Here is an 11,874-nt window from a genome sequence, read left to right as displayed (position 1 = left end):
CGAACAGCCAAGTAAAATAAACGTGGCAACTGATCACGTGCCTGGCATTATTTCAACAGGCGGGCGCAGACAGGCCGGGACAGCTCGATCTGCAACGACTTCCCGAGGCTTGGATGCCGTGCGTTGCGACGCAACCCACCGAGCGAGAGATCTCGAGACGGCGTCGCAATGGACTTTGGAGCGCCGCCAGATTGATGAAAGCATTGCATGGACTAATCTGGCCTGGCGGACTGGCCCATGAGATCCAAAACATAGGTTTTATTTAAATATATTTTTAATTAACATATTAGCGATGTGGTCGATATGTCCGAGTGGTTAAGGAGGTAGACTCGAAATCTACTGGGCTTTGCCCGCGCAGGTTCGAATCCTGCTGTCGACGCTTTTTTTGTTCCTTTTTTCCTGTACAAGAAAATTCGGTCGCAGTGAACGATTGTGCAAGCTAAATTCCAGGGCAAAGCACAAAACTGGCTCATACTTTAGAAAAATGCAAATGATCAAAATATATTTGTATTACATTACGTAACTGCACAATATCTGCGATACTAAGAACTATAATAGGTATTTATGCTAAGGGTGTAACGAGTAAATCTCGCATATATTCTTAACTTCGAGTAAAATGCGTCATTAGTTAAAATTTTTCGAAATGAAATCTTGAGTTTTAATTCACAGCCAATCATCTCTGTAACGTCAATCCACATAGTCTAGCTTGTGTCCTGGAGGTAGGAGATTAACTGGCAGCAAATTGGACCAGTTGGGCTTTTAATTTCTAGGCTTAGTGACTAAGTATAGCCAAATTAAGGGGCCTCAAACTTTTCGGAGCTCTCTGTACGGTCGTCCCACAGCGGGCAACCTACTGGCTTGCTACATTATCGACGTCTCACAACATTCCAATTGTATGATAGCTTTTCTTCACCTCCATTATATTTCGCATATACCGTAGATACCATTTTGTCGCCAACAGGGAAAGAAAAGGAATTCGGTCCATTTTGTACTTCAACCTGCTGGGGACTCCGCCCATATCCTTTTTTACTAGTAAGAAGAAGTGGGAGGTATTGCCAAATTTAGGGGCCTCAAACATTTAGGGACTCTGTGTGCGGTCATCCCCAAGTGGACAATCTACAAGCTTGCTACATTCCACGTACTCGAAAAAAAAAATTTGGACATACCTGATTGACCTTCACAATGCATGATATCATTTTGCCACCGACAGCCTTAGACGTCAGTACCAGACGACTTTTTGTCCGGTACTAACGCGCAAAATTAGTATCAGGTAGAAATTTTTGATCCTCGGAGCCTTGACATTTAGTATCGGTTGGTGTTATTACCCGGTACTAAAAGGCATGGAGCATTTAGTACCGGGTAATAACACCAATATCTCGTGGAGTACCATTTAGTACCGGGCAATAACACCAACTGGTACTAAATGGTGAATGTTGTGACATTTAGTACTGGACGATGTTATTGCTTGGTACTAAGGCCTCTCCACGGATTACTTTAAAAGGAAAGCATATTGAACTCCATCACATGTGCTGTGTCAGTGAGATGGTAAGGAAGGTTCACGCGAGGCTTGAGGTCATGGGTTTGAATCCCACGGACCACGCACGCGCATATTACGCGTCAAATTTATGTGAGTTGTGACTTGCGACAATGCACGTGTGCGGGCCTCCCGGCTGTTTGTCAATTTTTTTTCTTTATTTTTTGGGTGCAAAGACATTTAGTACCGATCGGTGTTACTGACCGGTACTAAAACCCCTCTTTAGTACCAGACATTTTGGCCGGTACTAAATGGCATGGCATTTAGTACCAAACAAGCAATACCAGTTAGGCGTCTGGTAATAATGGGGTTGACCAGTACTAAAGGTCGGTTCTCCAGTAGTGGAAAGCGAAGGAATTCGGCCTTTTTTGAACCCAACATGCTGCGGAGGCCCACATCCTTTTTTTCCTTGTAAGATGAAGGTGGGAGGTGATGCAGCCTTCTTTTTTTCTCCTTTTTCTTTTCTATTTTTTTCTTTTTCTTCCTTTTTCATTTATTTTGTATACATAATTATTAGTTCACCATCTGTATATATTCTATTTGTTGTAATTGTAACATCTCGTATTTTTACGAGATGTTTGAATTTGCAAAAATATGGATTTCAAAAAAAAATTTGTGATGTGGTGTGAATTTTTCCGAACTATAAGATTGTCTTCAGTGAATCTCTCCCAAACCTCTTAGAATTAACTCATAAACTAAATTGAATTGCTAAGGTGAAATGTGTGTTAGTGTATATATTTGGAGTTCATTTGGAATTTTATTTGGATTTGTTGTGTGGGATTTGTATTTGAATTGGAATTCAAATACAAATCAAACTAGAAAAAGCTAACTAAACTTAAACTAGGCCCAAAGAAGCTCACCTAACCCTACCAGCCCACCTAACTAACAATCCAACCTAAGGCTAGAGCAAAAACATTAATTTCCAGTTTTCCAAAACTCGAACCTCCGGTTTCCAGCCCAGACCGCCTCCGCGCCGCAGCCACCGCCCGGCCCCACACGTCAGCCGCCCATGACACTATTCCTCTTTCTTTCCCACGGTGCTCACGCGCCCAGCATGAGTACGACAGTGACGTGCGCGCCGCGCACGACGCCGGCCCTGTCCGCGCCACTTTTTGCGCTGGCGCCCGTGGATGGCTGCCACGCCGCCTAGCCGCAATCCCTAGCCGTCCAAGCCACCCAGAACTCTAGCCACCTCCTATTAGAGCCCCGAACCAGCCCCTTCCAGTCCACATCTGCAATTGGGGTTTCTCCTCTTCACCGCCGCCGGTTGGAGAAGAGAAGGAGGAAGGAGGGGGCACAGGAGACGGGGAGAAGACGTCGGAGGAGGAGAAGACCGTTGTTGTCCCGCCGGAGAACCACCAAGCCCGCGCCCGTTCGTTCCACCTCGTCACCACACCGCTTCTTCTCTTGCTAGCAAGCCCTGCTCGCCTGGATGAACCGCTGACCCAGCTAAGGCCTGAATCGCGCGTTCGCGCGCATGCAAAGCCCATCACGGCCGAACCTGTGGCAAAATCAGAACTTCCAGTTTCCAAATCGGAACTTCCGGTTCTATGCAGCCCAGCCTGCAGTAGGTCCAGAAACCTTAGGAAGTCTCGGCCAAACAAACCCCAAATCCTTGTGTGGAGAACCCTACTTTCCCAAGACCATCCAAAGCACTTTCCCAAGAGATCTCCCCCATGGACATCCAGTTTTCCAAAATCGGAACATCCAGTTTTCCAAAATGGAAACATCCAGTTTTCCAAAACCAGAACTTCCGGTTTCAAACCGGAACTTCCGGTTCCAAAGTCGGAGCTTCCAGTTTTACCCCAGAAACTAGAAAACCCCCACAATAGCTTAGCTACCAACTTTTTAGACCCCCTAAGCTACCTGTAAACCTTTGTGGCAGCTTGCATCCAAATGCAGCTGACCTACAGCCTGTTAACTGCTAACTCCTTTGTTTCTTGGTTTTGCCTGTCAAATCAAAATGTCGAAAAATATTTTCAACTTCAAAATTCAAAACCAATTCATTCTAATTCCAAAAATTGTGAAACCGGTTTCATAATATTCATAAAAACATGCAGCACGCGTTAGACTAGGCTTTACTCTTGTTTGGTACTTCTTTGGATGTCTTTTTGATTTGCTTTGCAACTAGACTTTTGGTAATTATGGTAATTGCATAATTAGGAGCTGCCGGAGACTCGGAGCTGAACCCAAAGCCGGAGCCATTGGAGGACTAATACGAGGAGGAAGACTACTTAGGTTCACACCCATTCGGTTTGAATACCCATTAGGCATTGCTAACTAGTATGCTAGCACTTTATTTCTTCGTATGATGATGAGGAACCATGCATAGCCTAGTTTATGCCTTGAATCCTTGTTTGACCTACTACCATATTACTTATATTTGCTATGTGCGATGCTTGCATGTGTATAGGATATTGTGATTAGGATTCTTGGCTTGTGTGGGGTTAAAATCGACAGGAGAAGATGTTTTGGCGATACTTGATGGGGTCAAGCTTTACACAACCCAATCTTCAGATTGGGGGCTTGGGGTCCATTCTTGGACGTTCCCTATATGGTACTTGTTGCGGGTACACATTTGAGGAGCGTAGGAGTTGGTGGTGATACCTGTTATGGGTGTAGTTGTGGACCACGTTGTGGAAACGCTTTTGGGAGTTAGGAGCTCGCTCTGGTCTGAAACCAAGTGGGTCGCCATGCTTCATGGGAATATGTTAAACGTGCACGCCACTCGCCGAATAATGGGTCTAGGCCCGGGTCGAGACTGGCAAGTGCAATACCATACCTGTTGTAGGATAGAGTATCAATGTAGGGGGAGTGGTGCTAACCTTTTGCCCCCTGATTTGCTTTTGCCCCCGATTGGCCCCGGTGGGAGTGCTTCACAATTTCAGGGTGGTCCTCTGTGGGGAATCGCATCCGAGCCCGGATGCAGGATGGTATCGTAGCTCCCATGTTCTTCGCCTGGTAGGGTGATGTTCAGTCGGCTGATCCCCGACAGGTGTACATACTTTGCAGAGTTATACGTATAGATGTGTCCTCGATCATGGACAATTTGTGAGTGTGCAGGTTTGGACTTGGAGTGAAAGTCCAATCATGAAGAATTCATGAAGGAAGTGGTCACATTGCTTCGCTCAAGGATGCCTGTGGTGAAGATCGGAGATGAAGACTTAAAGCCCTAGCTACCGCTGCGTATGAGTTTTATTTGTCGTTTAGCCCAAGGGGCATGTACAATATTCGTATACTGAGTTGAATCGGATGTAAATATCAAATATTGTACTCTGATTTCATTGTATGGAAATGATATTATGCTGAAATAAGTTCTATACGTGATGGCTACTAATCCAGGGACTATCACAGGGTACAGGGAGTCGGATTCTCGGAAATGAAAATCCGGTTCATTTCAGTAATAATAATGATTTGTTTTGAACTTTTGATTATTTGTTATCCATATAGAATTATATGCACGTGGAACCATTTTGCTCATTTTTTCTAGAATAATTAAGATGTTCGTGATGCGGATGTGTTTTTTCTCCGTGTATGACAATTTGTTCACGTATGGAGCTACCTTGTTCACTTCTTAGACTAATTTATTTGCAATGCTAATTTTTTTTTCATTTTGTAAACTCATTTGTTCATGATGTCCAGTTTCATTTTTATCCTATGTAATCAAATGCTCACGAAAACTTTAAATCTTTTGGTCGCAGTAAACTATTATTTGTACATCATGTTTAATCGTTTGTTCAGTAATTCTTTGTTTCTGTTGTTAACATATATTTGTTCACAGTAGTCAAAATGTTCTAACTTGATAAAACAAATGTTCTTAAAGAAATTTCATCCAAATATAGTCGAGAGTGGCCTTTTTTTAGATCTTATTTTAATAAATATAATGGTGCAATCAAAATTTCATTTGAATGTTTGATTTGATATTTATAGCATTTTAGCTTCGAAAATACATGCATGTGCGTGATGTCAGCGATTTCATACTTTCTTTGCTGCATGCTTGAATAATACCATCTTTTTTCGCTGCTAGTAAAGTTGGGCTTGATGGACCAGGCCGCTCGTCCTAATCCTCCCGCTGTGTAATTTCTGTGCTGCACATTTGATGCTACGTTAAAAAATTTTGTCGCCTTCAGCAACACGACGACACCCAGCTTCACCCCCTTTTCAAGGCCCCGTAACTATGCTGGAAATTTCATTGGCAACTCAAAATCTTTGGCAAGTCTCTGGAGACCACAAATATTTCACGCTTTGTCTGTCCACCGGTGCTCCCAGCTGGTTAGGAGAAAATAAATTCATGTATTCTTAAAAGCATAATTTTATAGCAGCAAACACATGGATATATATGGAGCCCTCGTGAACGGATCTGAATAGAATAGGAATCGGCTGAGAGTAGAGGTGGCTTCTTCACAGGGATATCGTGCATCTTTCCGCATGAGTGGGATAAGAATGCATAGAGGTGGCATGTTTCATTAATTTCTTGCCAACAGGGAAAAAGAAGAATTGAAGGAAAAAATAATATAGATATAGAGATTTTGGAGAAGGAATCGAGTCATGCATGGTCTTTTCTTGTTGATGCGTCACTTTTAATTTTCAATCAATCATGGTGGAGATTAAAGCAGATGTATTATAACTTGGTTCCTCCTAATATACCAGCAGTTTGTGTTTTTTCTTTTTGTCTGGTTATTTTTAGTCTACCATTAATAGATGTATATATGCATATATATTGATATGGATAAGAACCATCAGTGACATAGAACCTATTTTCAGTGACGGTTTGTATTTGGATGTTCTAAACTGCTAGTTCATATTTCAATGTGCTAACACTGCCAATTCATCATGTTGTGAATGTGCAGTGTTGTGTGACCACTAGCATTTCTAAACCAATAGGTAGTAATACCCAGTCGATAGGGTTTTATCTAGTATATGATAGCATGTAGTATTACATTAAATTGATGTGTAGCCTTCACTTATGATGCGCTATTGATCCAAGCATTTGATATACGTTAAGAGATAGTTATTATTAACTCGTTTGTGAATGCAGAAGGTACTCAAAAAATATTTATAACTAGAAATGATAAATGAAGTATATATGTACAAGTAGCTAGCTGGGTTAACTTAGCATTTGCCGGAGCTACTTCTGAAGGTTTCTTTCAGCTTCAGAATTTGTGACGTTATGGGTATTCGGTGTTCATGAAAATGAACGCTATGGGTATTCGCTGTTCATGCAAATGACTTCGCGCTCTTCTTGGGCATATGCTTTTTACCTGCACCCATAGCGCCTCAGTGTGGTTGCGTGATCACCATGATAGCACCTTACTGTTTGCTTGACGATGATGGGAGTGTTTTGAGCATATTTTTCGTGTGCCGAGATGCGAAGATGTAGACATGGTGAGATCTTTCTTTGCTAGCAACAGGGAAAAGGATGAATTACTAACAAAGCAAGGATAAAATAAGATATAGACTGAGAGATATCAGAGAGGGAATCGATTCCTGGTCTTTCTTTGTTGATGTCGCTTCTAAATTTTTCGGTCGGTCCTAGTGGAGATTAAATTAAAGCTAAAGATAATATAACCTGGTTCCACCAAATATACGGTCAGATTATTTTTCATCGTGTATGATTAACGTGAGACTATACAATTAGATTGATAAACGTCAGGTATAGCCCACTATCACCGTTGATTCATTATTAGATGTCACTACCGGTTCATGTTATGAATGAACTAGCAGGGATGGGTTATCCTAAGGCAACCTGCAGTGATGATGGCATGTACTATTATTACTACAACAGTGCTTATTAGCCTAGGTTTATGATGCACTGTGGATACAAGCATTAGAGGTAAGCCTTAAGCGTTTCCTAGAATTAACTTTCTTTCGATTCCGAGAATTTCATCCATAGACGTACTGTCTCAAATAAAGCAATCTAATCAGTCGGCTAACAATGAAATCTCAGTGAACTTAGCAATCAAGCTGATAAAGTGAGCACCCGCACTAACTAGATTCCTTGGGGGTGTTGCCTGCCCAGTCGCCGATTTAAAGTTCTAGTCCTTCCCTCTTTATTTCCATGTCCCGGCTCTACCCTACTCGCTGCCAGATCCAGTTTACGCGGTGGCCCAGCTGGCATTGAAACTTATAGTCCTCGATCCTCATCCTCCAGGCTCCAGCGATGCAGCAGGACGAGCGCAGCAAGCTCCACATGGAAAGCAGAGTGGGGAAGAGAAGCAACGCTCAGGAGCATCTTGTTTGGAAAGCAGATGGAGAATTGTTCCGTGTCCGGGTGAAAAGAAGAAAAGCTTCCACGGTTTGCTTTCCTGATGATTCTCTCCGATCCTGCGTTACTGAGAAGGAAGCTACTCTCGTCAAAAGGCCAAAGCAAAGCGGAACCTCATCATCAACGAATAATAGCATACCTACTTAGAAGATCACACCCATGGTCATGTCTCGGCAACTTTTAATTTTCACTGCTGTACCTGTCGCTCTCGCTGCGTGTTATCACATGCAGTACGCTTTACTGAGTCAAGAAGCTAGTCAAGATAACCGTGTTACACATTTGGTTCTCAAAACATTTTTACAGTGAATAATGGCGCGTCCTAAGTGTGTTCTTATTTAAAGGCCAGCAGGGCTAGTAAGGCCGTCATTCTTACGTGCGTTTACAGCCTCACCACCTAAACACACGCACACAAGCCATGCTTCTCCTCCCTTTCAAGATGTCGCTGCTTCTGCTACTTGCCTTGCCACTCCTTTTCTCCTGTGCAAATTCGAAGCTCGATAGTGAAGCGGAAGCCCTTCTTCGATGGAAATCCACCTTCGGCGATGACTCCGGGCCTTCAAGCTGCCTCAAGTCATGGAGCAAGCACATCAGCCCGTGCAACTGGACTGGTGTTGCCTGCGGCACCACGGTGCCTCATGGCCGTGGCTTGGGTGACGGCGGCGACGCTGTCCCAGTCGTGGCCAGCATCTCTCTTCCCATGTGTAACCTCTCTGGCCGGTTAGATGGGCTCGACCTTGTGGCTTTGCCTCGTCTTGCCCATCTAGACCTCAACGATAACAACCTCTCAGGGCCAATCCCACCGAGCATTGGTACACTTGGTGAGCTCACTTTGTTGGATCTCTCAAGCAATTCCCTCTCCGGGCCGATCCCACCCTCCATAGGTAACCTTACACGCCTGACTTACCTCGATCTCTCACAGAATTATCAGTTCCTAAATGGACATCTCCCCTCTACACTTGGCATGCTACACAACTTAAGGAAGCTTGATCTGTGTCGTAATAGCTTTACTGGCCCAGTACCTCCTAGTTTGGGAAATTTGACCTTGTTGGATTTCATTGGCCTTAGCTTCAACAATTTGTCTGGTTACATACCACATGAGTTGGGAATGCTCCATAGGTTGTCGTTCCTGCATCTTCTTGGAAATAGCATCATTGGCTCCATTCCTGGAAGCTTTGGGAATCTGACAAGGCTAGAATTATTGGACCTATCAGATAATCAAATACGCGGCTCCATCCCTTCGACCTTCTGGAATCTGAAATCTCTAAAAAAGCTTGTACTTGCTTCCAATCAGATTAATGGACTGCTTCCATCAGAAATAGGATTTCTAGTTAATCTCACTCATCTAGATCTAAGCACCAATCAATTCACGGGAAGCATTCCACCGCAAATAGGACAGTGCCGCCATTTGTTGCAGTTGCGCATATCAGACAATTTATTAACAGGACCAATACCACAAGATCTTGGGGAATGTACTGGCCTATATGATCTGGATTTCAGCAGAAATAATCTAAGTGGCACCATCCCAATCACTTTTGCACAGCTTTACCAACTGCATAACCTCAATTTGTCATACAACAGTTTGGGTGGCAGATTTGGGGGCACATCACTACCTTCAGCCTTAGTTTCTCTTGACCATAATATTGATATCTGTGGCGACCAACGGTATGGTTTAACACCATGTGAATCATCAGGGCTTGGTGGCAAAAATGAGGGGAAAAGACATAATAAGCGTCTTATTTTGGCGCTACTTCTTGCTTTCGGTCTCTTTTGTTTCATTTGCCTGGCAATAGGAAACCTGGTACTTTTTTGTTGGAGAAGAAAACTTGCAAAATGCAGGACCAAAAGCAAGCCTGGAGATATGTTCTCCATATGGAATTTCAACGGGAAGATTGCATTCCAAGACATACTCGACGCAACAGAAAATTTTGATGAAAAATATTGCATTGGTTCTGGAGGACACGGGTCTGTCTTCAGAGCTGAGGTTCGAGGAAGTGTCTTTGCAGTCAAGCTGCTCCACTCAATGGAAGACTACACTGATGAAGGAACGTTTAATGCTGAGATCGATGTGCTCACAAAAATAAGGCATCGATGCATAGTCAAGCTGTATGGGTATTGTTCTCACTCTCAGTGCAGGTTTCTTGTGTACGATCTCATGGAAAGGGGAAGCTTAGCATCCATTCTTCACGAGGAACAACTTGCAAGAGAGCTTGACTGGCCCAAAAGAATTGCCATTGTGAGGGATGTAGCTCATGCTCTCTCTTACTTGCACCATGATTGTGATGAACCCATCATACACCGTGACATCAAAAGTAACAATATCTTATTAGACCGTGATTTTAGAGGTTATGTCTCAGATTTTGGCATGGCAAGGAAGTTGAAGCATATTTACTCAAGTTCGAGTACTATCTTTGCAGGGACATGCGGCTATATGGCACCAGGTACATGGCTTTAATCCTTTAATGCTATAACGCAACATGATTTTACAAGTTTTAAAGGAAAACTCATAGTTTTGATAATTTTATTTCTTGTCACAGAATTATCATCTACGATGGTATTGACAGAGAAGTGTGATGTATATAGCTTTGGTGTGGTTGTCATGGAAGTGGTGATGGGAAAGCACCCAGGAGATCTGCTGCTTCCATTCTTTTGCCAAACACAGCAGCATACGAAGCTGAAGGATATCCTGGACCAGCGCGTTGTAGAGCCAACGAGCAACGAAGAAAAGGATGTCATTCTGCTCGTGCTTGTGGCCTTTGGGTGTTTGCAAATCTGTCCTAAAGCTCGGCCAACGATGCAGCAGGTGTGTCAAGCACTAACAGACAGAAGTTGCCCAGCAGCAATCCTGAAGCCCCTTCACGAAGTTACTTTACAAGATTTGCACGACTTCTGCGGCACCATACAGAATATATGATGGCCCCATATATAGTCTCAAGAGTCAGGAACAATTTGGCTTGTGCTTTTGTATCTTATCTACAACGTACTGTTTGGTGAATTTGAGCCCTGTAGTTTGTTTTGTTTCTCCTTCTTTGGTTTTTATCTTTTTGTACAGTTTGAACCTGGTGTGTTGTTTTTCCTTCGTTCGCATATTATTCAGTAGAGGGCTAGAGGCCTACTCCTCCTTTTCCTTAAAAAAATATCGAGCATGCTGTGCGCCAAACTTTTGTTGTAGCCATGAATCATGACAAAATATTCACCACATTGCAAGTATAATAATAAAAGGGTTTTGCTAAGGTACTTTGAAATGACCGTGGACCGTCCATTGAAGTGGATCTAAATGACTATTATTACATATAACCTCAAGGTAACATGAGGCATAATATTTATATAACTTTTTATTTTGGAAATTAGGAACAGGTAACTAGCTTGTACTTAGTTGCCTGTTTTCTATTTTTATTTTCACAGGTGACATGAAAATAAGAGTTACGTTGAAGAGACGTGATGCATGGTATAGTGTGTACATTTTTGTGTCGTGTTGTTTAATGCAAATAAAACATAATGCGACATTCTATGTAACCTTTTTATTATAATAAGGTCCTGTTCCTTTAGTCTAGTCCATGGACTAAAGTCCATAAATGCTATTGAATAAAAACCCTTTTACTCTTCTTCCCTACCCCTCGGTACCCTTGCACCTACTCCTTCCTGGCACGAAACCAACCCGAAGCATCCGATTTAGCAGCGGCCGGAGCCGGAGACGTGGACCGTCGTTGGATCTACGGGCACCTCCTCCTCCATCCCCGCGGCCGGTAGCATCGTCCCCCCAATCAATCCGACCCCTGGCGAGCTACCACCACCACCGATGATGGCAGGCGAGCAACTCAATCAGCAGCGGCAGGGGTCGCCACCGGCGGTGGCACGCTCCTCGGCCCGTCGCGGTCGGGCCCCCACCATTATCCGCGCCTAATCTATTCAAGGGTGGCAGCGGCGATGGCGATTGGCGATGGCGTCCGCTCTCTCCTCCTCTGCTGCTGCGGGGTGCTATGCTGGAAGGAAGGGTGGTGGGCGGCAACGGGCAACGGGAGGGAGGGCAACGGCGAGTGGCAATGGCGGCGGCGGGAGGAAGGGTGGCGGGCGGCGA

At 43.7% G+C, this 11,874-nt stretch overlaps 1 protein-coding gene and 1 non-coding gene across 2 annotated transcripts; both read left to right on the top strand.

Annotated features, from left to right (window-relative positions):
- The first annotated feature begins 297 nt into the window (after positions 1–297).
- Positions 298–379, top strand: TRNAS-CGA (transfer RNA serine (anticodon CGA)). Its single transcript has one exon. It is a non-coding gene; the product is annotated as a tRNA-Ser (tRNA).
- Positions 380–8,156: 7,777 nt separating this feature from the next.
- On the top strand, positions 8,157–10,883 carry LOC117862952 (uncharacterized). The gene is made up of 2 exons (XM_034746515.2): positions 8,157–10,237; positions 10,334–10,883. The coding sequence occupies exons 1-2, from the start codon at positions 8,215–8,217 to the stop codon at positions 10,708–10,710; spliced, it is 2,400 nt and encodes a 799-aa protein (XP_034602406.1). The 5' UTR covers positions 8,157–8,214; the 3' UTR covers positions 10,711–10,883.
- The last annotated feature ends 991 nt before the right edge of the window (positions 10,884–11,874 follow it).

Source organism: Setaria viridis, chromosome 1, assembly GCF_005286985.2.
Source record: "Setaria viridis chromosome 1, Setaria_viridis_v4.0, whole genome shotgun sequence".
NCBI classification, from domain to species: domain Eukaryota; kingdom Viridiplantae; phylum Streptophyta; class Magnoliopsida; order Poales; family Poaceae; genus Setaria; species Setaria viridis.
This window is presented reverse-complemented; position numbering and strand designations above follow the sequence as displayed.

Coding starts and splice junctions, on each gene's coding strand:
- LOC117862952 (XM_034746515.2), top strand. CDS start 8,215: ATGCTTCTCCTCCCTTTCAAGATGTCGCTGCTTCTGCTACTTGCCTTG. Junction 10,238..10,333: donor ATGCGGCTATATGGCACCAG/GTACATGGCTTT, acceptor TTCTTGTCACAG/AATTATCATCTACGATGGTA.